At 34.9% G+C, this 26,849-nt stretch overlaps 1 protein-coding gene across 15 annotated transcripts in view; it reads left to right on the top strand.

The window, feature by feature from the left end:
* Positions 1-26,849, top strand: part of CCDC91 (coiled-coil domain containing 91) — a 580,237-nt gene that overhangs the window by 416,065 nt on the left and 137,323 nt on the right. For all 15 annotated transcript variants that reach the window (XM_072654437.1, XM_072654444.1, XM_072654435.1 and 12 more), the window contains one exon: positions 16,552-16,665. In XM_072654437.1, coding sequence (XP_072510538.1) covers positions 16,552-16,665 — 114 coding nt within the window. The remainder of the gene's footprint in view (positions 1-16,551; positions 16,666-26,849) is intronic.

Raw genomic sequence — 26,849 nt, 5'->3', positions numbered from 1 at the left:
CTAAGTAAAAACAAACTTTAAGGATGTACAAAAATATTTATAGTACTTTTTAGAGCTACAAAAAATGAAATCAGAGAGTGTACATATAAATTGAGGAATGGCTGAACAAGTTATTGTATATAAATGTAATGAGATACTATTGTACTATAAAAAATAATGAAGCAGATGGCTTCAGAAAAACCTGGGAAGACCTATATAAGCTGATGGTGACTGAAGCGAACAGAATCAGAACACTTAATTCAATGACAACAATATGCTAAAGACAAATAACTTTTAAAGGAATAGAAACTCTGATCAGTGCTTCCATTGGACTAGTGATGAAATATACTTCTACCCCCTGACAGAAAAAAGGAAGATTCAGAATACAGAATGAGATACATTTTTTTTTTTTTTGCACATGGCCAAGAGATATTTGTTCTACTTGACTATACATATTTCTACTAGGGGCTTTATTTTTCTTTTGTTCTCATTTGAGGGAAGGAGAGGGATTGAGGGATGATGAGTAGGCAAATTTTTTTTTATCCAAATATGTTTGTGTGTATATTATGCATATATATATATATATATACACGTATAAGTTTTTTAAAAAGTGGATGCTAATTTTCAGTTATTCTTCTTATTTTCTTTTACACTATTATACTGAGTGAGTTTCCTCCCTTTAAAATGATTGTTAGACTTCATTATCTGTGAGGATCATTATAGTTCTAATATTCCAAAACTTGATTATTCTAATGTTTATTTATAGTTACTTAACATTTCTTTGATTTCAGGAAATATAAAATTGTTTCTTTTGGCACAAAAATCACCACCGTTAATCATGAAATAGTAAATTATTTCACATTTTGATACAACATCCATGGTGTTTTTGTTATAATGAATATATTTATGGAAATCAGATCCTATTCTATAAGAGCTAGAGATACAATATGTGATGGTAGGTCTCTCTATTATGGATTTTCAAATAAAGATCAGCATAAAAATAGATATGTCAAACTTGTTAAATCCTCACATGACAAAAAGCTAGGAAGTATCCAGGATCCAAAAATATCTTAACAAGGTAGAATGCTGTCAAATCTAATAAGATAAAATTTCACTGAGACAAATGTAAAGTCCTAAACCTTGGTTTAAGGAATCAACCGTACAAATACAGGCTGAGGGAGGTGTGACTAGGTAATAGTTTGTATAAGAAATAGTTTAAGGTTTTAGAAGACTTCAAGTTCAGTATTAGTCAACAATCTAACATAGCGATAAAAAAAAAACAAAACTAGTATGTTCTCAGGCTACATTAAGAGACAAATATTGCCCAGTATGAAGGAGGTGATTGTCCCATTCTAGTTTCCTCTCTTCAGACCGCATCTAGATTTACTGTGTAGACACAATAATTGGGTTCTGGGAGAAGTTTGAACAACTGTAATTGTTTCCAGAAGAGAATGGCCATGTTAGTAAGAGAACAAGAGACCACATTATATGAGGGTCTGTTGAAAGCTGGGCGAAGGGGAAACATAATAGCAATTTTTAAGTATGTCTAGAGTTGTTTCATAGAAGAGTGCTTAGACTGTTTTGTTTGGCCTCAGGAGCAGTGGGTCAAAGTTGCGGTTGTAGATTAGTCTAGAATTGTTGAACTATGAAATAGGTTCTTTTGAGCAGTAATTATTGGATAGAAGCCTTCAAGTAGAAGCTGGATGATCATTTCTTGGAATAGATGGTCACAAGTCTTTATATATGACTATTCTTCCACATTTCTTTTTTGTAACACTGAATAATTAATATATGTATAGGCAGATTTATGATACTTGTATTATTCATAATTATCAGAGTTAAAATATCTTATACCCTTCCTTAGGGTAAAAGGAAGTTAAAAGTCATTCAGTTGTCACTTATGCCTGTCTGAATGTTTACCAAGTTACATTCTTGTTTTTTTAAAAAACATGTTCCCTTCTCCCCATGCCCTCTAACCCCCATGGATATAGGCAAGTAGAGCACTTAACTGACTTGACAAGCATGAGCTCTTTACCCAATATTAATTAGCAAGAGAAAATCAAATTATTTTTAAATAAATTTGCTTTTAAAACTGATTCTTCAAAATAGTTTATATTTTGTTGTTTCTGAGTGTTAATTGTCTAAAACTCTACTTTTTGCAAAATCTAGTACTCAGTTTGTGAACCTTGTTTTATATGTGTTCCTATATACAAATATTTTACCTAATTTCATTTGTCCCCACAGAATTTCCATTTGTTAAGCTGCTGAATTTCATTGGTATTTTTCGTTAGTTGCCACCTATGTTTTTGCCTCTTCATTTGCCACATAATATCTTTGTTGTTGTTTTTAAATATCCTGGCGTGAAGCTAAGCAAATAAGCTTGTTAAAGATAGAACTGTATTGTTTATATCTTTGACATTCCAAAGCAGGGATATATGTGTTTTGTTTTCTGCATCTGTTAGATGCCCTGCTTTATTACATCTGTATTTCATTTTGAGGAAACTATTATGAGTTCTTGGACAGGCTTCTTCCATTGTAATGTTAAGTACAATTTTGGGGGCCTTTTGTGGGGGGAAGACTTAGTTGGCATACATATTCAGTTTTGTGAACAGAATTTGTCTATATGTATTTTTTTATTCCTTCTTTGCATCTTCCTGCCAGGACTATTTTATAAAGAAAACCATTGTTTCCAGTTTTCCTTTTTGCTTAAAAACAATCAAATGTTGGAGCTATTATAAGAGAGAATATACCACCTTCTTTATAACTATGAATGCAGAACACTTGTTAGGGTGAAAGAATTACATTTGTAAGTTATATTTATTTCTTGAGATTCAGACTAAGGTCTAAATTTGTGTGAACAACATTTAGATTTTAGTTTTTATCAAAACTCAACCACAGTATCTTAGCTACAAATACTCGGTACAAATATTTATAAATTGTAAAAGGTATATTCATTATTTATAAATAATTTTTTGTATCATTTCACTGGATATTAAAATAAATGTTAGTTACTCTTTTTCCCTTCCAAATGAGACCATTGTATAGCTAGACACTTTTAGGAGTGGGATTTCTTATATTTATAACTAGTTGAATAACTCTGTCACATCATCTATATTTATTACATCTATCATAACTTTGAAAAGATAAAAATGTCTTTTAAAAAACTAGAAATAAAATGATGGATTTCTAACCAAATTGCTCTTTAGAATTTCTCCTAACTCCATTGTACATGAATTAAATAGCTCCCATTCATGAAAGGACTATAGATTTTGAAAAGGAATCAAGTATTCTCATTTTTCTATATGCTTATTATATACCATATATCCACAAAATCCTATTCTGATGCCTCATTATGGTGTAAAAGTCACACTAGATTCTCAAAGGCTATAACAGAGGAGTTTAAGTTCTGGCAGATTCCATCACAATGAAAAGACTTCAAGTCCGGTCTCCAAAATAAACTACTTTTTCTTTCCAAGGATCAGCCTAGCTAACTATGGAGAGATACAGTTGGCTGGCCACTTGGTAATAAATTTTTTCACACCCCATGGGACAAAGAAAATTACCAAATGATCCTCAGTCTTGTGTGCCTCCCTTCCACTTCAGCAATGACAGTGATAAGAGAGGTCAAAAGGAGAATAGAAGATACTAAGATGACTTTTAAACCATCTGTAAACATGACTTTAACTGTTGTGATTTTAAATGGGAAATCCTTGAACAATAAGATGTATTACTAGAATAACCAAATCTTGTGGTGCCTGGAATTTAACAAAGGGCAAGCAGAGGTAATTATCCAAACAAGATATCCTTTATTGGCAGGGACATGCAACCTGGTAATATATTGTGCTCAGTAGTGTTCGATTCTTTGTGACCCCGTGGTCTATGTGACCATAGCACATCAGGCCTGTATATATATTTTCTACTATCTCTTGAAGTCTCCAGCTTCATGTTCATTGTTTCCATGACACTATATAACCCACATATATAGTTATATGTAACTATATGTGTGTGGCACACACACATATAGGTGTGTGTGTGTGTGTGTGTATGTGTGTGTATAAAACTCTGCCACCTCCTTTTCTTTTTACCTTCAATCTTTCCCAACATCAGGGACTTTTCCAATGAGTTCCATCTTCTCATTATGTAGCCAAAGTATTTGAACTTCATCTTTAATATTTGACCTTCTAGTAAATAGACCAAATTAATTTCTTTAAGTATTAACTTATTTGATCTTGCTGTCCAAGAGACTCTCAAAAGTCTTCTCCAGATCCACAGTTTGGAAGCCTTGATTCTACAGCACTCAGCTTTCCTTATAGTTCAACTCTCATACCTATACCTTGCTCCTGGAAAAACCATACCTTTGACTATATGGACCTTTGTTGGCAACATGATGTCTCTGCTTTTTAGTATAATGTCCAGATTTGCCATAGTTTTCCTTCCAAGCAGCAAGTGTCATTTAATTTCATGGCTACATTCACCATCTGCAGTGATGTTTGAGTCCAAGAATAGAAAATTTGACAGTTCTTTTTCTTCTCACCCTGTTTTCTAGGAAACAATGGAACCAGTTACCAAGATCTTATTTTTGTGGTTGTTGTTGTTAAGCTTCAAGTCAGCTTTTACCCTCTCTTCTTTCACCCTCGTCAAGAGGCTTCTTCATTCTTCACTTTCTGCCATCAGAGTGATATTATCTACACATCTAAGATTGTTGATATATCTCCTGATAACCTTAATTCCAGATTTTGTTTCATCCAGCCTAGCATTTCACATTATATACTTTGCATGTAAATAAAGTGACAATGCACAGCTTTGTAATATTCGTTTTGCAAACAAAAACAATAATTTTGCTCCACATCGGGTTCTAAATTTTGCTTCTTGGCCTGAATACAAGTTCCTATGTAAGATAATCTGGTACTCAGATCTTTGAGGATCTGCCTCATTTTGTCATGTTCCACAGTCAAAGGCTACAGTATAGCCAATGAAGCAAGAGTAGATCTTTTTTATGGAATTCCATAATCCAATGGCAATTTAGTTGCAATTCAGTATCTCGTTCCTCTGCCCCTTCAAAAGCCAACCTGCAATACTGTACAAGAGGCACCAACAAAAGCATTCAAAAGAAAAAGAAGAGCATGAAAGCAAAATAACTCCCTGATGAGGCTTTACAAATAGCTGAGGAAAGAAGGGAAAGGAGAAAAGAAAATATATACCCAAATGAATATAGAATTCTAAAGAATATCAAAGAGAGATTGAAAAAGGTTCCCTTAAATAAGTAGTGCAAATAAATAGAAAACAACAGATTGGGAAAGATGAGATCTTTTTAAGAAAATTAGAGATATCAAGGGAAAGTTTCACGAACAATGGCCATATAAAGGACAAAAAATGGTAGGGATTTAATGGAAGCAGAAGAGATTAAAAAGAGGTGGCAAGAAAATACAAAAGAACTATACAAGAAAGATCATAACATCACCAACCACAATGGTGTGGTTACTGATCTAGAGCAAGACATCCTGGAGAATGAAGCTAAGTGGGCCTTAGGAAGCATTGCTAACAATAAAACTAGTGAAAGTGATGGGAATCTAGCTGAGCTATTTAAAACCCTAAAAGGTGATGCTGTTAAATTGCTGTACTCAATATGCAAGCAAATTTGGAAAACACAACAGTAATTGTTGGACTGGAAAAGATCCATTTACATCCCAATTCTAAGGAAGGGCAATGCCAAGAAATATTCAAGTTACTGAATAATTATACTAATTTCACATCTCAGAAAGGTTATGCTTAAGATTCTGCAAGCTAGGCTTAAGCAATATGTGAATCATGAATGAAGAGCTGACTGGTTTTTGAAAAGGCAGAGGAACTAGACACCAGCCTGGTAGTACATTTGACTTTCCTACATTTTGTACTAGGAATGAGAGCTGAATGAGAGTTCCTCTCTTATTTTTATCTTTTAAACAAAAGTAAGGGTCCCTGCCCAGGTAGATGACTTGGGGGCTGGAAGTAAATTGCATTCTTTAACTAAAATGTATTGGAAGAGGTTTGTCTTTGAGCTAATGCAAGAAATTACTTTTTGAAGGGAATATTACAAATTGATATTAATAACTTAATAACCAAATGATGCATCATTAAAATTAATTTACTTAATATTGACATTTTGGTTTAAATGAAGCAAAAAAGTGAAGTTTTAGCTAAATACAAGGATGCTTCACAAATTCTCCTTCTAAAAAATGAAAGAAGTTAGTAGAGATCATATTTTCATGCATACAAAGTCTAAAAGAAGCTTCTTTTAAGGAGCATGGTAATCATAATCATCTCATATTATAGATCACATACACTGTGTCTTGGGAGGAATCATAGCATCATAGAAAGAATGTTGGCTTGGGTCAGATGACTTGGGCTCAAATCTCACCTCTGATACTGACAACCTTTGTAATCTGAGTAAGTCATTTAACTACTATGCCTCAATTCCTTCACATATAAAATGAAGATAGTCTCTGTAAGGTCCAGAATTCCATTGACTGGGGATCTCTGTGGTTCCCAGGTATCCATGGAGTATTCTTTTTATGCCAAAGGAAGAGGCCATGGAAGTCGAGATTGATTATAGATGTCAGTATCTTGAGTTTTGCCTCAGTGTCTAAGTTATGATTTAGTATCTAATTTATGATTAATAACCTAGTCACTATGTTTGGGCTTCCACCTTTCAGAGTTTTAAGTTCTTATGGTTTTTTACTTATTATATTTTTAGGGCTTTCTTCCAATTTGACCCCTACAGCCTCTAAGGTCACTTTGAGTTCTAGATCTATGTTTCCATGACTTAAACTAAACAAGATGTAGTACAAGCTATAGTTGCAGGGTATAGGGTAAAGTGTCTATACATAAAATCATAGAAACATGAAATATTTTATAGGACTGGTAACTATGAATTTTTCACCTTGGCTTTGCATTGTTATTGCTTTGAGTTATTTTCTTCAGTGAATTTTTACACAACTTTTTTCCATTTGGCTAATTCTGGTTTTTAAGGCACTCTTCTCTTCATTGTATTTTTGTGCCTTGTTTAACATTTTGCCTATTTTTTAAGTATTAAGGTATTTTAAATATTATCTTCTTCAGAATTTTTGAGCTTCCTTTACCAAACTACTAGTCCTTTTTAAAATTGTTACTATTTTCTGGTACCATGCTCATTTCTTTTCTTAATTTTTCTTCTACCTTTCTTAGTTGGTTTTTGAAATTCTTTTTCAGCCCTTCCAGAAATTCTTTTTGGGACCTGAGACCAATTCACATTTTTCTTTGAGTCTTTCGATGTAGCAATTTTGACTTTATTGTCTTATTCTGAGTTTGTATTTTGATCTTCCCTGTCATGGCAATAACTTTCCTTTTTGTTTTTGTTTAGGGTTTCTTTTTTTATGTTTTTTTTCTTTTTAATATTTTTTCTGATTACATGCAAAAATAGTTTTCAATGTTCATATTTATAAGATTTTAACTTCCAGATTTTTCTCTCTCCCTTTCTTCCCTCCCCTCTCCCCAAGATAGCAAACAATCTGATATCTGTTATACATGTACAATCATGTTAAATATATCTCCACATTAGTCATGTTGTAAAAGAAGAATCAGAACAAAAGGGAAAGAACAATGAGAAAGAAGAGAACAAATATAAGTGAAAATAGTATGCTTCAATATACATTCAGACTCCATAGTACTTTCTCTGGATGTGGAGAGCATTTTCCATCATGAGTCTTTTGGAATTGTCTTGGATCATTGTATTGCTGAAAAGAACTAAGTCTATCAGTTGATCATCACACAATGTTGTTATTTACTGTGTACAGTGTTCTCCTGGTTCTGCTCACTTCAGTGAGCATCAGTTCATTTAAGTCTTTTCCAGATTTTTCTGAAATCTGCTTACTTATCATTTCTTATAGCACGATAGTATTTCATTACCTTCCTATACCACAACTTGTTTAGCTATTCCCCAATTGAGAGGCATCCCCTAAATTTCCAATTCTTTGCCTCAACAGAAAAAGAGCTTCTCCAAGTATTTTTGTACATGTGGGCCCTTTACTGATTTTTGTGATTTCTTTGGGATACAGATCTAGAAGTGGTATTGCTGCGTCAAAGGGTAAGCACACTTTCGTAGACTTTTGTGCATTGTTCCAAATTCCTCTCCAGAATGAATTCATTTACAAATCCACCAACAATGCATTAGTGTTCCAATTTTCCCACATCTTCTCCAACATTTATCATTTTCTTGTTTTGTCATTTTAACCAATCTGATAAGTGCAAGGTGGTAAACTCAGAGTCATTTTGATTTGCATTTCTCTATTCAGTAGGGATTTACAGCATTTTTTTATATGCCTATATATAGCTTTAATTTTCTCCATCTGAAAACTGTCTGTTTATATCCTTTGACCATTTGTTAATTGGGTAATGACTTGTATTCTTAAAAATTTGACTCAGTTCTCTATATATTTGAGACGCTGACTGTAAAGATTGTTTCCCAGCTTTCTGCTTTCCTTCTAATCTTGGTCCCATTAGCTTTGTATAAAACCTTTTTAATTTAATATAAGCAAAATTATCCATTTTGCATATCATAATGTTCTCTATGTCTTATCTGGTCATAAATTCTCCCTTTCTCTATAGATCTGACAGGTAAACTATTCGTTGCTGTCCTAATTTGCTTATATTTTCACCATTTATGTCTAAAACATGTAGCCATTTTTAATTTATCGTGGTATAGGGTGTAAGATGTTACTCCATGCCGAGTTTCTGCCATACTATTTTCTATTTTTCCCAGCAGTTTTTGTCATATAGTGAGTTCTTATCCCAGAAGCTGCAATCTTTGGGTTTATCAGACAATAAATTACTATAGTTATTTATTACTATGTATTGTGTACCTAACTTATTCCATTGATCCACTGCTCTATTTCATAACTAGTAGCTAATTGTTTTGATCATTGCTGCTTTATAATATAGTTTTAGATCTAGTGTGACTAGGCCATCTTCCTATACATTTTTTTCATTAATTCCCTTGATCATTCTTCACCTTTTGTTCTTGGAAATGAATTTTGTTATTTTTTTCTAGCTCTATAAAATAATTTTTGGTAGTGTGATATTGCCAATTAAATAAATTAGTATGGCAAATTAACTAAATTAGTTTAGTTTGTAGTAACTTTCTATTGTCAGGATCTTTTTGCTCCCTTGTGATTTAGTGGTCCTGGTCTCTTTGCTGTTTCTTTAACAAGATGTTTCTCCATGCATTTTCATTTTTGGCTCATTTCTTTTTTTCTATTTCTTTGCTTTTAATTTTATATTAAAGTTGGGTTCTGGTCCTAGAGTGGAGATGGCACTGTTCCAAGCTTTAGGGTTTTTGTATAGCTCTTCTCAGAACTAAGCTAGTTCTGGGGGTTTGTAAACTTTTGATTCTTCCAAGGTGGTATGATCTTAGAAGAACTATATTTACTATTCTTCTGGCCCCTGCTCTGCTCTCTGATCAACCACAAGCACTCTATTCTGCTCTGGAATTGTGACCTAGGGAAAGTGGGACACAAGTGTGGCCACAAGCTTTGATGTGCTAGAGCTCCTCTTCACCCTGGGACTGCAACTCAGAACTACTACTCATATTCAAGTATGGGTAATGTAACAGAATCCTGCACCCAATACCATCAAAAGAACCCCTGTAATCTCTTTCTGACCATTGTCTGACCCCCTTACTGTCTGTGGTCTGAGATCTCCGGAAGTAGCCACTGCTACTGTTGATTCAATTGCCTCCAAGACCTGCTGCCAGTTTCCTTTGGTATGGCCTATAGTGGAGCAGACTGTGCTGGATTGCACTCCACTTTCACCCTAGTCTGATAGACCTTTCCCACTAACCTTCTAAGTTGTCTTGGGCCAGAAAATTCTTTTACACATTCTTTGGTGGGTTTTGCTGCTCCAACATTTGTTTTGAAGTGACATTTAAGGTTGTTTGGAGGGAAATTTGGGAGAGCTTAGATGAGTCCTTGTCTTTTCTCCTCCATCTTGGCTCTGCCACCTCCATTAAATACCATGTTAAATGTTATTTCATATTATTAAACATGAAGGTACTATAATATTTAATACCATTAAGTAATATTAATGTAAGTAGTATTAAATAATAGCATTAAATATAATTATACTTAATGGTATTAATTACTACAGATTAAATGGCTGGCACTGTACTAATTGCAAGAATGTTATCCCTGCCCTTAAGGAGCACAAAGTCTAATGGGGGAGATTTCCAGTAAATCACTGTTCTTACAAGATAATTACAGTATAAATGGAGGAAATTTCAAATGAAAGGCACTAATAGTTGCAACATGTAGGGCATAATTGGAAAGATTTGCTACAGAAGGTAGAATCTGAATTGAGTCTTAAAGGAATCCAGGAAAAGCAGGAAGCAAAGGTAAGTATGTAGAAGAACATTATTCATTTCCCATGACCTGTTCCTCTACTCTAATTCAGATACCTGCAGAAATGGTCATACTCTTAATCTTACTATGACCCACAAGTATTTTACTCCCATGTTGATGAATTCTTAAATTATATTATTTGATCTAATCTGTTGTCTTTCCACCTCTCACTACTTAACAACAAACCTGATTCACATACAAACTTCAATTCCTCCACCATACAATTGTTTCTTAGGGCAGCAGCTCAGGACTAGCTAGCTACTCTTGCCTCCTTGACCCATAATGATCCCATGGGAAGCCAGTTCAAAGTAATACCATATTTTTCTCTCAAATTCAAGACCCTTCTCCCTTATCCTATTGCCAGTCTAACTCTCTCAAGACTCAATCTTCAATTACTCTCACAATCTTAATTATTTACAGTCTTTATTCCTATTCATTGCTGCTAAATGAAACTGGAAAAAATTATAAAACTATAAGTTTTTATTACATAATCACAACTGGGCCCTCACTGTAGCAAAGCAATCCTTTTACATTACCCTTATTGATTTAATATCTCACCACAATGAATTTTCCAAACCTTTTGGTCATTTTCAAATTTTATATGGCTTTTCCTCCACCCTTCCTCATGAGAAACTTTCCCTTATATTTGACTGAAAATATTGAAGCCATTTGCCTTTTTTCCCCTCCTCATCTCACATCAGTCATATGTTTCCTCCCATCATCTCCTTCTTTAACCCTATCTGACATGAAAGAGTGGTCCATCTTCTTGCCAGGACAAACTCGTCTACATACATAGGTGATCTCATTCCATCCCATCTTCAACAGCAGATTTTACCTTCTGTCATGTGGAAGTCTATCTTACCAGACAGGAAAGTAGGAAGGGATGGAAATAAAAGAAATGGGGAGCTAATAGAAGGGAGATGAGTTGAGGGATGGGGGGTAAAAGTCAGACACAAAACACTTGAAAATGGACAGGATAAAAGGAGAGAGAGTGTAGGACAAATGGTGAAATAGAATTGAGGGAAATACATAGGTGGTAATCATTACTGTGAAGAAAAAAATTTACAATGAGTTTGTCTGATGAAGATTTCATTTCTCAAACATAGAGAAAACTTAAGTCAAATTTATAGAAATAGAAGCCATTCTTCAATTGATAAATTGTCAAAACAAGCAGTTTTTCAGACAAAGTAAAGTACATAGGCTTCAGATAAGCCTATTTATAGTCATATGAAAAATAATGCTCTAAATCAGTACTGATGAGAGAAATGCAAATTAAAAGTCTACTCTGAGCTACTAGCTCACACTTGTCAGATTGGCTAATATGATAGAAAAGGAAAATGATGAATGTTGGAAGGGATGTGTGAAAATAGAACACTAATTTTCTATTGGTGAAGTCATACATTGATTCAACCATTCTGGAGAGCAGTTTGGAGATATGCCCAAAGGGCTATAAAACCATGCATCCCCTTTGATGAAACAATGCTAGGACTATCTACTAGGACTATCCCAAATACATAAAAAACAAAAGAAAAGACTTGAAAATTGAGGGAATTTCACCAATTGGGGAAAGGCTAAACATGTTCTTTTATATGATTGTGATGGATACTATTATGGTTTAAGAAATGATTAGTAGTCTTCTTTCAGAAAAACATGGACTTACATGAACTGATGCAAAGTGAAATGAGCCAGAACCAGAAGAACACATAGTAATACCAATATTGTATGATGATCTACTATGAGAAACTTAGCGATTCTCAGCAATACAATGATCTAACACAATTCTGTAGGTCTTATGATGAAAGGTGCTGTCCATCTCCAGAGAAAGAAGTTGTAGAGCCTGACTGCAGATCAAAGATAATTGTCTTTATTTTTTCCCTTGGGGTTTTTTGTCTATTTTCTTTCACAGAATGACTTACACAGAAATATATTTTGCATGACTACATGTGTTTTAGCTTACATCAAATTGCTTGCCTTCTAAGTGAGGGAGGGCAAAGGATGGGGGGAGAGAATTTGGAACTCAAAATTTGAAAAAAATGAATATTAAAATTATTTTTACATGTAACTGGGGGAAAATAAAATATTAAATAAATCAACTCTAGCCTTTCAGTACTTTTGGCCAGTCTTCATGCACGGCATCCTTTGTTGCTGCTTCTGAAGCTGCTCACTTTTTGTCCTTGACCCAGACTCATCCAGTTTCCCAATGTAGCATAACTCCCAGCTAGTTCGTGCAAGTGACAAGATAGAGTCCATCTCTTCCTGGACTAGGCATACTGCTTTTTTCACACGCAATTACAAATTCCAGCAGCCTGGAAAACTAGTCCCTGAAGACCATCCTCTATCTACAGAGATTTTATCTTCTATGCTATATTCCTATCCAGGATTTGGAATTTTCCAACCCTTTGCAGAATGAACTGCAGTACATTTGGCATCTGAAATAATGTAGTATAACATTAAAATATACATTGGCACTGAATACAGCAAGAATTATACAAATCTTATCCACCTAACTACACCTGATTATTATCAGATAAGTTTAGAGTTAATATAGTTGTTAGAACATTTTTTTGTTGTTGGAAGAATGCTTACAAGTTGAGAATCTTATGTTGACACTACAAAGCACAGGAAGACAATCAATCACTAAAATAGCAAATGAAAGACTAGTTTTTAAAAAAACTGAATCTGTGATGGACTTCCTTTACTTCCCCCCCCCAAAAAAACTCAACAACAAACAAAACTTTCTTTATTACATTTAGAAAACTGAATTCTGGCATATTCCTTAAGGGTCACTAAGATGCCATGTAGGATGGAAATAGTTCCTTAACCTTAAAGTGGATTTTTAAGTTATATGAACACTATATATGATAAGTAACATCAGTAGATGCTATTTCACTTTTTTTCTCCATTCAGTTTGGTATCTAAAGCCTTTCAAAATTTGTCCCCAATATATTTTTCCAGCCCTAGTATACATTACTCGCCTCTCTGCCCTCAATGGTCCATTCAAAATGACCTTCCTAATATTCCTCCACATGATTATCTCTCATGTCTAGGAGGTACTCCCTCCTCATTGATACCTTTTCTAATATTTTTTCCCCTTTAAGACTCAGTTCCAACATCATCTTCTACATAAAGTCTTTTTTTTTTAACTCCTTTTTTAATTTTTATTTATTTATTTAACTTTTAACATTCATTTTCACAAAATTTTGGGTTTCAAATTTTCTCCCCATTTGTCCCCTCCCCCACCCCAAAACACCAAGGATTCTAATTGCCCCTGTCACCAATCTGCCCTCTCTTCTATCATCCCTCTCTGCCCTTGTCCCCATCTTCTCTTTTGTCCTGTAGGGCCAAATAACTATCTATACCCCTTTACCTATATTTCTTATTTCCTAGTAGCAAGAACAGTACACAACAGTTGTTCCTAAAACTTTGAGTTCCAACTTCTCTTCATCCCTCCCTCCCCACCCCTTCCCTTTGGAAGGCAAGCAATTCAATATAGGCCATATCTGTGTAGTTTTGCAAATGACTTCCATAATAGTCATGTTGTATAAGACTATATTTCCCTCCATCCTATCCTGCCCCCCCCATTGCTTCTATTCTCTCTTTTGATCCTGTCCCTCCCCATGAGTGCTGACCTCAAATTGCTCCCTCCTCCCCATGCCCTCCCTTCCATCATTCCACCCCACCCTGCTTATCCCCTTATCCCCCACTTTCCTGTATTGTAAGATAGGTTTTCATACCAAAATGAGTGTGCATTTTATTCCTTCCTTTAGTGGAATGTGATGAGTAAACTTCATTTTTTTCTCTCACTTCCCCTCTTTTTCCCTCCACTAAAAAGTCTTTTGCTTACCTCTTTTATGAGAGATAATTTACCCCATTCCATTTCTCCCTTTCTCCTCCCAATATATTTCTCTCTCACTGCTTAATTTCACTTTTTTAAGATATGATCCCATCCTGTTCAATTCACTCTGTGCACTCTGTGTGATGTGTGCGTGTGCATGTGTGTGTGTGTGTGTGTGTGTGTAATCCCACCCACTACCCAGATACTGAAAAGTTTCAAGAGTTACAAATATTGTCTTTCCATGTAGGAATGTAAACAGTTCAACTTTACTAAGTCCCTTATGACTTCTCTTTGCTGTTTACCTTTTCATGCTTCTTTTCATTCTTGTGTTTGAAAGTCAAATTTTCTTTTCAGCTCTGGTCTTTTCATCAAGAATGCTTGGAAATCCTCTGTTTCATTGAAAAACCCTTTTTTTCCCCTGAAGTATTATACTCAGAGTTGCTGGGTAGGTGATTCTTGGTTTTAGTCCTAGTTCCTTTGACTTCTGGAATATCATATTCCATGCCCTTCGATCCCTTAATGTAGAGGCTGCTAGATCTTGTGTTATCCTGATTGTATTTCCACAATACTTGAATTGTTTCTTTCTAGCTGCTTGCAATATTTTCTCCTTGGCCAGGGAACTCTGGAATTTGGCCACAATGTTCCTAGGAGTTTCTCTTTTTGGATCTCTTTCAGGCGGTGATCTGTGGATTCCTTGAATACTTATTTTGCCCTCTGGTTCTAGAGTCTCCGGGCAGTTTTCCTTGATAATTTCATGAAAGATGATGTCTAGGCTCTTTTTTAGATCATGACTTTCAGGTAGTCCCATAATTTTTAAATTGTCTCTCCTGGATCTATTTTCCAGGTCAGTTGTTTTTCCAATGAGATATTTCACATTATCTTCCATTTTGTCATTCTTTTGGTTTTGTTTTGTGATTTCTTGGTTTCTCATAAAGTCATTAGCCTCCATCTGTTCCATTCTAATTTTGAAAGAACTGTTTTCTTCAGTGAGCTTTTGAACCTCCTTTTCCATTTGGCTGATTCTGCTTTTGAAAGCATTCTTCTCCTCATTGGCTTTTTGAACCTCTTTTGCCAATTGAGTTAGCCTATTTTTCAAGGTGTTATTTTCTTCAGCATTTTTTGGGTCTCCTTTAGCAAGGTGTTGACCTGCTTTTCATGCTTTACTTGCATCTCTCTCATTTCTCTTCCAAGTTTTTCCTCTACCTGTCTAAGTTGATTTTCAAAATCCTTTTTGAAGTCTTCCATGGCCTGAGCCCATTGGGTGGGCTGGCTGGGATACAGAAGCCTTGATTTCTATGTCTTTCCCTGATGGTAAGCATTGTTCTTCCTCATTCAAAGGGGAGGGAGGAAATACCTGTTCACCAAGAAAGTAACCTTCTACAGTCTTTTTTTTTTCCCCTTTTCTGGGCATTTTCCCAGCCAATGACTTGACTTCTGAGGGTCCTCTCCACCCCCACCTCGCCTCGAGATCTGCCCAGCCAGCACTTAGTGTCTGAGATTCAAATGCTGCTTCCCATCCTTAGGGCTTTGGTGGGGGCGGGGCTGCTATTCAGTGTAAGATTAAGTTCAGGTGCTCAGGTTGGGGCAGGGCTGCCACACGTGGCTCAGTCCCCTCAGGGGGTTTGTGAGGAGACCTTCAACAATGAATCCAAGCTCCTGCCTGCTTGAGGAGCCCTTGTCCGCTGCTGCCTCCACTGCTGCCTTCCGAGGGGGCCTGAGTTATGGAGACACCCCACTCCCCTCTCAGCAAGCTGAAAAGACTCTCTCACTAACCTTTGGGGCCTGTGGGTGGAGGGACCCGTGCGGCCACTGGAGATCCCATCCCTGAAGTCTGCTGGGATCTGCTCCTCTCGGTGCCTTGTGGCCAAGGCAGGGCTGGGCTGGGCTCCAGGTCTGGGATGCGACGGACCTTTCACGTCAGTTTTTCAAGGCTCTCTGAAACAGAAATCTCCTCCGCTCTGTTGTTCTGTGGCTTCTGCTGCTCCAGAATTTGTTGGGAGTTGTTTTTTACAGGTAATTTTTGGGCTGTGGGTTTCAGAGCTAGCATATGTGAATCTTTCTACTCCGCCATCTTGGCTCCTCTCTACATAAAGTCTTTATTATCCACCCTACCCCCAGCTCCTCGTATCTTCCTCCAAAAATTATCTCTAACTTACATATTCTATTGTACATATTCTATTCATGCAAATTTATGTACATGTCTTGTCCCTTAGAATGGAATCTCTTTGAGGGCAAGGACTCTTATGTTTGTATCCCTAGCACCTAGAATATACTAGGAACTTAATAAATGCTTATTGATTGATGGATGGATGGGTAAATTCCCCACAGGAAATACTCAAGGCAGCAATGGCAGAGGAACAGAAGCGAAGTGAAAGGGCTGTGGAAGAAGCTGTGAGAAGAACAAGAGAAGAACTGATGGAGTATGTAAAGGAACAGAAGAGGGTAAGTAAGCAATATTCTGTGATAATCGTGCCTAGAAGTTTAGATTTGTACTTCCACAGTATAATCATTTTTAAAATTGGCTTTCATAAGGAATTCAAATATTTGCCCACATATTGGAAAATAAATGATATTATTTTTACTGCCTGTTACTCTAACCTAGAAAATTTCTACTAGGATGATTGTTCTAAGGATGATACATTCTAAGTGTCAGGTCTATAAATACAAATTCTTTCAAAAGTCAATAGAAGTATAATTGTCAGAGTGAAAGTCAGTAAACATGCATTGAGTCCATAGTATATCAGGCATTTGTGCTAAGCACTAATTATTGAGTGATTTAGGTATCCTACTCCTAAAATTAATTATCATTATTGTTTGAAGTCCCAGAGAAATCATGGTAGCTTGTTAAGCTTTTGCTGAATTTGTCAAGCTTTTTCTATAATTTCTATAGTTATTCTCTGAAATATAGCATTTCTAAAACAATTATGATTTCTCTTTTTGACTTGGTTCTCATAACTCTAGTTTTTGTATTGTTCTTGTCAGATAGCAGTCTTCAGGTGTTCGCTTGCTGTATTTCTTTATCCAAAATGTGACTCAAAACATTCCCACAGAGTATCTGCATACCTATAATATAGCTTTCAAAATGAAGCGTTTGATACTTAGTTTTATATGGAATGGGATATATTACTATTGGCAAATGTATACTCAAACTTAGCTTTCTTTCCTGTGTATGTACTGACCAATTGTTAAGATCATTTTGAAAAGGAATATACTATTCCCCAAATAAAATACAACAGCATTTAGTTTATTCAGAATTTAATTATCAAGTCATGTTCTAATCTATATTCTCATCTATGGAAACAAGACTTTTGAGTCAGAAACTGCACCTGTATGAAAATTTGGCACACAGCAGCCAAACCTAATTGGTGACCAAGCAGAATTAATAAGTGGAAAATGTATAACATCATCCTTTGTTTTACTAGTGACTGATAGAGCTGCAAGTATGGTGGAGAACTAGTGAAAACTTGTGTTACCACATCAATGTTTGTTAGTTCACCAAGGATTAGAATTAGATATGCTGCAAATGGAATGTCATTCATCCATACCTAGAATTCAGTTTCTATAACAGAGGACATATTTACAAAGGAAAAAATTGTTAGTAACCTCTCTAGGTAAATTAGCCACCCACAAAGCATTCTGTGTGGAATTAACCATTGTGCATCTCACCTCAAAGCATTTTAAAAGTAATTCTACTCAAATTGATTTCTTGATAGAACATGTAACCTCTTAAGTAGAAAATCTGAACCAAAAATAATCAAATGTGTACTCATGAAATTGTGTGTTCTCAAGAAACACTTGTATCTCTGAGTATAAAAGACTATTTTAAATAAGATGGTTTAAACTCAGTACTACAATAATGGCATCATGTGTACTTTTTACAGTGACATACATAAGCTCCACAAAGAACAAATTTAAACTTGAGATAAATGGAATCATTCTTTTTGAAGGAATATCTTCTAAATATATGTGTTTTTAAAACTAATTTGATATTTTAAAGCAAACTCTGGATAGCAGACAATATGATTTTTTTAAAAATCCAAGTATTATTTAAAAGCAATAAAATTTGTATTATTTCCTTATCAAAGAAAAAAGATGCCTTCCACAAAGGCGTAGTCTAAAATGGGGGTGATAAATGCCTTTGTTTAGAGGGTAACTGCTCACTTATAGCAGGTTAATTTAATTTTCCATGGGACAGATAATTTGCAGCTCAACAAGTTCACCAATATACATTAATAGTGTTCTGATACCTGCAAAAGTCACCTTTTTTCAGGCAAGTGAATGTGAGTTTCCCTCAGAGGAGCTTTGTCCTATGAAGCTTAAATACATTAGATAATACAAATAACACCTTTCTTAGAAATTCTTACAAATATATTGGAAAAATTTTAGAGCATTATTTTTTGGCCTGAGGTAAGATGTTTATCAAATGGATGTTTAAAATATTTTTTTTCCTTTAAAGTTGACAGTGCAAATTCTAAAAGTTTACTAAGCTACTATTTCACAAAATTCACAAATTTTGAAACCTCCATTAACTGATTTTATTCTCTTCAGAAGACAATTTTTTATTTCCTCTTGGGATAAATGCCCAGTTTGGTGTTTGAATGTTGTTATATTAGCATATATTATAGAATAATTTTGTAAAGTAATTAGCATGTATTATAGAGTAATTTTGATATTTGACTTTCAATAGCTCTACAAATAGTAGCTGTACTAAGCTATTATCTGATCAAAAATAATGTATAATTAAAACACAATAATTATGAATCCATTATTTTAAATATTTTTGCATTTTAGATACTTTATAATTTTTCTTTCTAAAAATTATTTTAGTATCAGGTTAATTTTTGTGAATAGACTTGGACTTGAAAGGTATTCACAATAAATAGGACATTGTGAGATTCATAAGATAATACAGAGAAGAAACAAAAGTTTGTATTCAATTCATAAACTCTTGCATTTTTTCAGACGACAAAATTAGAGCAGAAAAATAGATTTCCATTTACATTAGGACAAACGTTTCCCAGAACATTTTTTTCCTTTCTTTCCTCCAAATATTTTTAGAATATTTAAACAGTGGGCAGCATGGCAAAATGTATAGCGAGCTGACCTTGATGCCAAATTAATAATGAATATGTGACCCTGGGCAAGTCAATCACTCAGTCAATCAACACATTGAAAGAAAATACTAATAAAAAATCTAAAGTAATTTATTTCTTAAATATTCAAGTCATGTTTCTTAAAACACTAGGAAAGCAGGAGTGAAACCAAGAATCATTATACAGTAGTAGGGAGTAGAAGTAGTAGTAGTAGTAGTAGTAGTAGTAGTAGTAGTAGTAGTAGTAGTAGTAGTAGTAGTAGTAGTAGTAGTAGTAGAAGTAGTAGTAGTAGTATATAGAAAATAACAAGTTTTTAAAATTAATTTCCAATTGACCATGCTGATCTGTCATAAAATTATTTTTCTCTTAGGTTTTAAAAATGCGATTATAGTTTCACTGATCTTATGGGAATCATTAATTGCCAGTTGAGTCTATTTTATTAGATATGCATGTGTCTCCTGTAAAAATGTGATTATTCCCATCTAGTTAAGTAGTAGTATAATTTTAGACTGTGCAGTCTTAGTAGGCCATATTTGCATTTTAAAACTGGATTAAAAGTAGGTTATTATGACTTTAATAAAGATATTGATGGCATGCTTATCAAATTTATATACAAATGGTATAAAGTAATGTCAGAATGAAGACACTAACATTAAGGGGAACTGGGAAGGGCTTCTTATGGAAGATTGGACTTAAGCTGAGACTTGAAGGAAACTAAGAAGTAAAGACAACAAGAGAGAGCATCTCAAGAATAGAAGACACCCAACAAAAATAGATGAGTCTCTCATAAAAGGAATCAAGGAGGTCAGCATAAACTGGATCTCAGTGTGCATGGAGGGAAGCAAAGTATAAGAAGACTATAAAGATGAGATGTGGCCAGGTTATGGAGGCCTTTAAAAACCAGGCAGAGGATTTTATATTTGATAGGGAGCCACTAGGGTTTATTTAATAGGGTGATGACATGGTCAGATCTGCACTTTAGGAAAATCATTTTGATAGCAGAATAGGAGGTAGTCTGAAGTGGGGAGAGGCAAGGGGCAAGTAGACCAAACTATTATTCAATAGCAGGTAGTAGTAGTCTATTTCAGTAGCCCAGACAAGAGGTGATCAGAGCCTGTGCTAGTGGCAAAGTCAGAGGAGAGAAAAGGGCTTATAACAAGAGACACTGCTATGACAGGACTTGGCAACTGGAATATGAATGATGAGAGCAAAGAGTCAAGGATGACACCTACTTTGCAAGATGAGTTGAACAGAATAGCGGTATCCTTGAGAGTAAATTAGAGAAGAGAATTTGGAGAAAAAGATAATGGGCTGTTTAGGCCATGTAAGATACCTGTGGAAAATCTAATCCAAGGTGGTCAACAGGCATTTAGAGATACAAAACTAGAGGCTAACAGAGATATTATACTGGATAAACAGAACTGAGAATCATCTGGAGAGAGATGATAATTGAATCCATAAGAACCAAAGAAATCATCACATGAAGTAATTTAGAGGGAAAACATAAGAGGGCCTAGGACCTTCTGTGATTAATTAGCGTGACCTGGATGAGTATCCATCAAAGTAGATTGTGAATGAGTAGTCAGACAGGTAGGAGGAAAACAGGAGAAGAAGAGTGTCATGAAAACCTATAAAAAAATCAAGAGAAGAGGGTGATCAGTGTCCAGTACTGCACAGAGTTCAAAAAGAATAAGGATTGAAAAAAGGCCATTAAGTTTAGCAAGTAGATAATTGGTAACTTTGAAGGGAGCAATTTCTGAAGAATAATGAGATCAGAAAACAAACTAAAGAGGGTGAAGAAAAGAGTGAGATGAGAATAAATAGAGACACTGACTATAATAAATACTTCAAGGAGTTTAAACATGAAAAAGGGAGAATATGATGATGACTACAAGAGAATTGGAGAGCCATGAGCATATTTGTAGGATATAAGAAAGCATCTAGTAAACAGAGATATTGAAGAAAAATTAGAGAATGAGGATGATAGAGAATATACTGGAAAAGACTGAATAGAATGGGACTAATCATGTACATAGAGAGATTTACCTTAACAAGGAGAAGGGATACCACCTTCACAGAGTTGAAGGAGGAGACAGTGGAGGAAGATGGATAAGTTATATGAGATGAGGAGGAGAGGATAAAAGAGAGTTCAGAGCAAAGAGCCTCAGTTTTATTCAGAGATGTGAGGAGGGATGAAAAAGTTTGGAAGAGCTTTTGTGGTAAGAGGGATATTGAATCAAATAGAGACCTATAAAGAGATTACCTTAGTGCAATAAAAGTCCAGTTAATATTCTGTAATATAAATTTATACTGGATAGTCAGCAAAATTTTGTCATTTTTCTCCAGTTTCATTCAGCAGCCTACAAATAGGAATGAAGGCAGCAGATGGTGGATATAATCCAGGACTGAGGGTCTGCAGGAAAAGATTAGTGATAGAATAAGGGGCTAAGGAACTTCAGAGAAGAGGACAATATTGAGTTCAACTAGTTTACCATAAGGTAAAAATGGGTAAGAAAGGAGAGTGCAGGATTGATACCTTGAAAAAGAACTCAGGGCAAAATTAATTCAAATAACCCCAGGTTTACTCCATACTTTCTTGGATCACAACAGCCCTAACAAGTGTTGTTAAAGTTGGCTAGAATGTTAGCCTAAGCTATACTATTACTACTAATAATCCTGACCCATAACAGCTTCCTAAAAGAATTATCAAAAATAATGATCAGAAAGCTGGTCTAGCTCAACCAAATCTCAAATTGTATTATAAAGCAGCAGTTATCAAAATCACTTGGTACTGGCTAAGAAACAGAAGGGTAGAATATGCTAGGTATTCAAGACACAGTAGTCAATGAATGTAGCAATCTATTGTTAGATAAACCCAAGGACCCCAGCTTCTGGGATGAGAACTCACTGTTTGGCAAAAATTGCTGGGAAAACTGGATAAAAGTGTGGCAGAAACTAGGTGTATACCAATGCCTGAACACCGTACACAAGAATAAAGTCGAAATGGTTACATGATCTAGGTGTAAAGATTGATACTATAAAAAAATTAGTGGAGTAAGGAATAGTGTATTTATCAGATTTATGGAGAAGGGAAGAATTGTTGACTAAAGAAGAGACAGAAAGCATTATGAAGTACAAGATGGATAATTTTGATTACATTAAGCTGAAAAGTTTTTGCACAACCAAATCCAATGCAATCAAGATTAGGAGGGAAGCAGAAAACTGGGAAAGAATTTTTGCAACTAATGTCTGTGATAAAGGCCTCACAAGATATACACAAATGTACAAGAATTCAAGTCATTCCCCAATTGATAAATGGTCAAAGGATATGAACAGGCAGTTTTCAGAGGAAGAAATTAAAGATACCTGTAATCATATGAAAAAAATGCTGTAAATCGCTTTTGATTAGAGAGATGCAAATCAAAACAACTCTGAGATATCACATCACACCTGTCAGATTGGCTAACATGACAGAGCAGTTGGATGATAAATGTTGGAGAAGATGTGGGAGAGTTGGAACACTAATTCATTTTTGGTGGAGCTGTGAGCTGATCCAACCATTCTGAAGATCAATTTGGAACTATGCCCAAAGGGCTACAAAAATGTGCATATCCTTTGACCCAGCAATACCGCTTCTAGGACTATATCCCCAAGAGATCATAAAAATGTGAAAAGGTCCCACATATACAAAAATATTTATAGCAGCCCTCTTTGTGGCCAAAAACTGGAAATCAAGGGGATGCCCATCATTTGGGGAATGGCTGAATAAATTATGGTATATGAATGTAATGAAATACTATTGTGGTATGAACAGAAAGACTTCAGAGAGGCCTGGAAAGACTTGTATAATCTGATGCTGAGAGAAAGGAGCAGAACCAGGTGAACTTTGTGCTCGGCAATGACCACAGTGTGCGAGAGTTTTTTTCTGGTAGATTCATTGAAATGCAAGGACTTAAAAAAAAATTCCCAATGGTCTTTTAAGGCAAAATGCCTTCTACATCCAGAGAAAGAACTATAGAATTCAATTGCAGAATGTAGCAGATCATTTTTTTTGTCTTACATTTTTGTTTGTTGTATGATTTCTCCCATTCATTTCAATTCTTCTACACAACATGACTATAGTGAAAATATATTTAATAGGAATGTACATATAGAACCTATATAAAATTGTATGTCATCTCAGGGAGTATGGGGGAGGTAGGGAGGAGGGAGGGGAAAAGTAATCTAAGTTATATGATAGTGATTGTAGAACACCGAAAACTAATAAAATTAATATAAAAAAGAGAGGATTCAAAAAACAGAGCAACAAATTTCCATTTCCAGAAAGCCTATTTAATAAATACTGCATGTTATCTTTTAAAAAAACAAAAAAAAATGATAACACTTAAGATTTAATATTGTCATCTCCCATTTCCTTGTTGAAGAAATTGAGGCCCATTGAGATTGAGTGATTTGTTAATAAATGTCTAAAGCAGTATTTCTATTTTGACCCATTCTTTTTGTTGCACTTAACAGAATTTTATTTTTCCAATTATGGTAAAGATATTTTTGTTTGTTTTTTTTAAAAATTTAGACTCAAACACCAGAGCTCAAATACAGAATAGAGAAAAGAAAAAGAAACATAAATTTAAATGTTGAAACTTAAATACAAAGTAAGAAAGGAAAAAAGAGCATGTCATGTACACAGCAGAACATAAGAGAGGATTCAAAATATATAGCAGTAAATTTTCATTTCAAGAAAGGCTGTGAAATACTGCACATTTTCTTGAGAGCTGTCCATCTTTTCTTCTTTGTAAGTTTTCTTTTACTCTCTGGTGTCCACTTTTTGCTTTGTTCTTTTTCCCTTTCCCCCCTTCCAAAAGCTACAATTAAGTGCAGATATATTTATGGACAGAGATTTATACATAAACATGCACATATAGACACGTATGTACTATAACTATATACTTTTTCTAACAAATTCTACATTTGATTTTTGTTTTTATGTTTATACATATCTCTTACTTCCTCTATCCCTCCTACCTCCTCTAATTTACTTCTACCTGCTACCTTATACTCCTATAATTTAGCCTCCCCCTTCCAAGGATCCCTCTCCTATCCTCCCATTCCCATAAATCTAAAACACTCTTCTAAACCCCCCATTAACCTTTTCCCTCACCTTCCCTTCTAAAGATCCCTCCATTATTCTACCAACATCGCTCCCTTATCCTCCCATTCTCATTGATCTTGGCATACTTCTATACCTTCTTTTAACCTATTCCCTCACCCTCTACTCTAGAGATCCCTCCCCATTCACTTACCATTTTGTTTCTTCTGAATTTTGAAGACTTTTACACTTTTCTAGATATAGATATGTATATATGTATATAGATAGATACAGATATTTAGATATAGATATATTCTTCCCTCTTAAACCCATTCCTTATGAAAGTAAGTTACTAGTAGCACCAGTCCCCTGCCCTAAAATCTAATTCTTCTGTGTATGTCCTTCTTCTGGCATGTCATTTGTATAAGATAATTACTCATTTTAAACGTTTCTAGCTGGTTTTACTTTTTAAAGTCATATCATATTCAGGTCTACTCCAATCTTTCTTACAAACTACCCAGTTGTTAATGACAATTTTATATTTTACATACAGAAAAGGTAAATGGTCTCTCTTTATTGAATCCCTTGTAATCAGTCTTTCGTATGTACCTTATGTTTCTCTTGACTCTTGTGTGTCAAATCTTCTATTAAGTTCAGAGGTTTTTGGTTTTCTTAACAAAGTCCTGAAAGTCTGGCAGTTGATCAAATGTCCATTTTTTTGATCAGGATTATGATTAACTCTGGTGGATATGGTATTTTTGGTGGGAACCCCAGTTCTTTTGTTCTTTGACATATAGTGTTTCAAGATCTGCAGTCCTTTAGTGTCCCTCTTTTTAGGTCTTGTGTGATTCTAATTGTGACAAAATAGAGATAATTTAAGAATTTTAAAGATTGTTTTCAACATTCAATTTTGTAAGATTTTGAGTTCTGAATTTTTCTCCCTTCCTCCCCAAGACAGCAAGAAATCTGACATAGGTTATACACAGCCTTGTTAAATCTATTTCCATATTAGTCATGTTGTGAAAGAAGAATACAGATTAAATGGAAAAACCATGAGAAAGAAAAAACACAAAAAAATGAAATTAGTACATTTTAATCTGCATTCAGTCTCCATAGTTCTTTCTCTAGATGTGGATAGCATTTTCCATCATGAGTCTTTTGGAATTGTCTTGGTTCATTGTGTTGTTAAGAGTCAAGTCTATCATAGTTGTTCATTACACAATGTTGTTATTACTGTGTAGTGTTCTCCTGGGTATGATCACTTCAGTCAGCATCAGTTCATCTAAGTCTTTCCATTCTTTCCATTTTCCATTTCAGTCTTTCTGAAATCATCATGCACATCATTTCTTATAGAACAATAGTATTCCATTACATTCATGTACCACAACTTGTTCAGTCATTCCCCAATTGATGGGCACCCCCTCAATTTCTAATTCTTTGTCACCAAAAAAAAAGAACACCTATAAATTTTTTTTTTGTATGTATTCATCTTTTCCCCTTTTTAATGATCTCTTTGGGATACAGACTTAGAAGTGATATTGCTGGATCAAAGTATTTGCACTTTTGTAGCCCTTGTGAATAGTTTTAAATTACTCCAGAATAGTTGAATCACTTCACAGCTCTACCAACAGGGCACTAGTGTTCCAATTTTCCCACATCTTCTCCAAAATTTGTTGTTTTCCTTTTCTGTCATATTAGCCAATCTGATAGGTGTGAAGTTGACCCACTCTTTTTGAAACCAAGTTTGGCACAGACTCACTACTGTTCTGTGCTATCTTAAGACACAGCCCTCTTTACTCAAGGTCTCCAAGTTTAGACTTGATGAGCACTTGTCAGTAATGTTTTATAGGGAATTCCTAATTAGGTTTGAGACTTAGAGAGTGTGTCTTTAGAGGCATATGGAAACTCTGAGATTCTGTGATTCTAGAAGGTTTTGAAAAAAATTATCTCAAGATTCCAATTAAACAAATACAAGGATCCCACATGTACAAAAAATATTTATTGCAGTTCTCTTTATGGTGACCAAGAACTGGAAATCAAGGGGATACCCCTTATTTGGGGAATGGCTAGACAAGTTGTGGAACATGGTTATAATGGAATACTATTGTCCTGTAAGAAATGATGAAGAAGTGTACTTCAGAAAAACTTGGAAGGACTTATATATACTGATGCTGAGTAAAGCAAGCATTACCATGAGAACATTATACACAATAACAGCCATAGATTGCAAGTACTGATTTTGATACTTAGCCCTTCTTAGTAATGCAAAGACCTAAAACATTTTCAAAGGACTTATGATGCAAAGTGCCATCCACATCCAGAAAAAGCACTATGGAGTTGGAATGCAGAATGAAGCAGACTATTTCTTTCTACTATGTTTTGTTTTGTTTTGTTTTTCTCATAGTTTCTCCCATTCATTATGATTCTTCTATACAACATGAGTAATG

Source organism: Notamacropus eugenii, chromosome 3, assembly GCF_028372415.1.
Source record: "Notamacropus eugenii isolate mMacEug1 chromosome 3, mMacEug1.pri_v2, whole genome shotgun sequence".
Classification (NCBI taxonomy): Eukaryota; Metazoa; Chordata; class Mammalia; order Diprotodontia; family Macropodidae; genus Notamacropus; species Notamacropus eugenii.
This window is presented reverse-complemented; position numbering and strand designations above follow the sequence as displayed.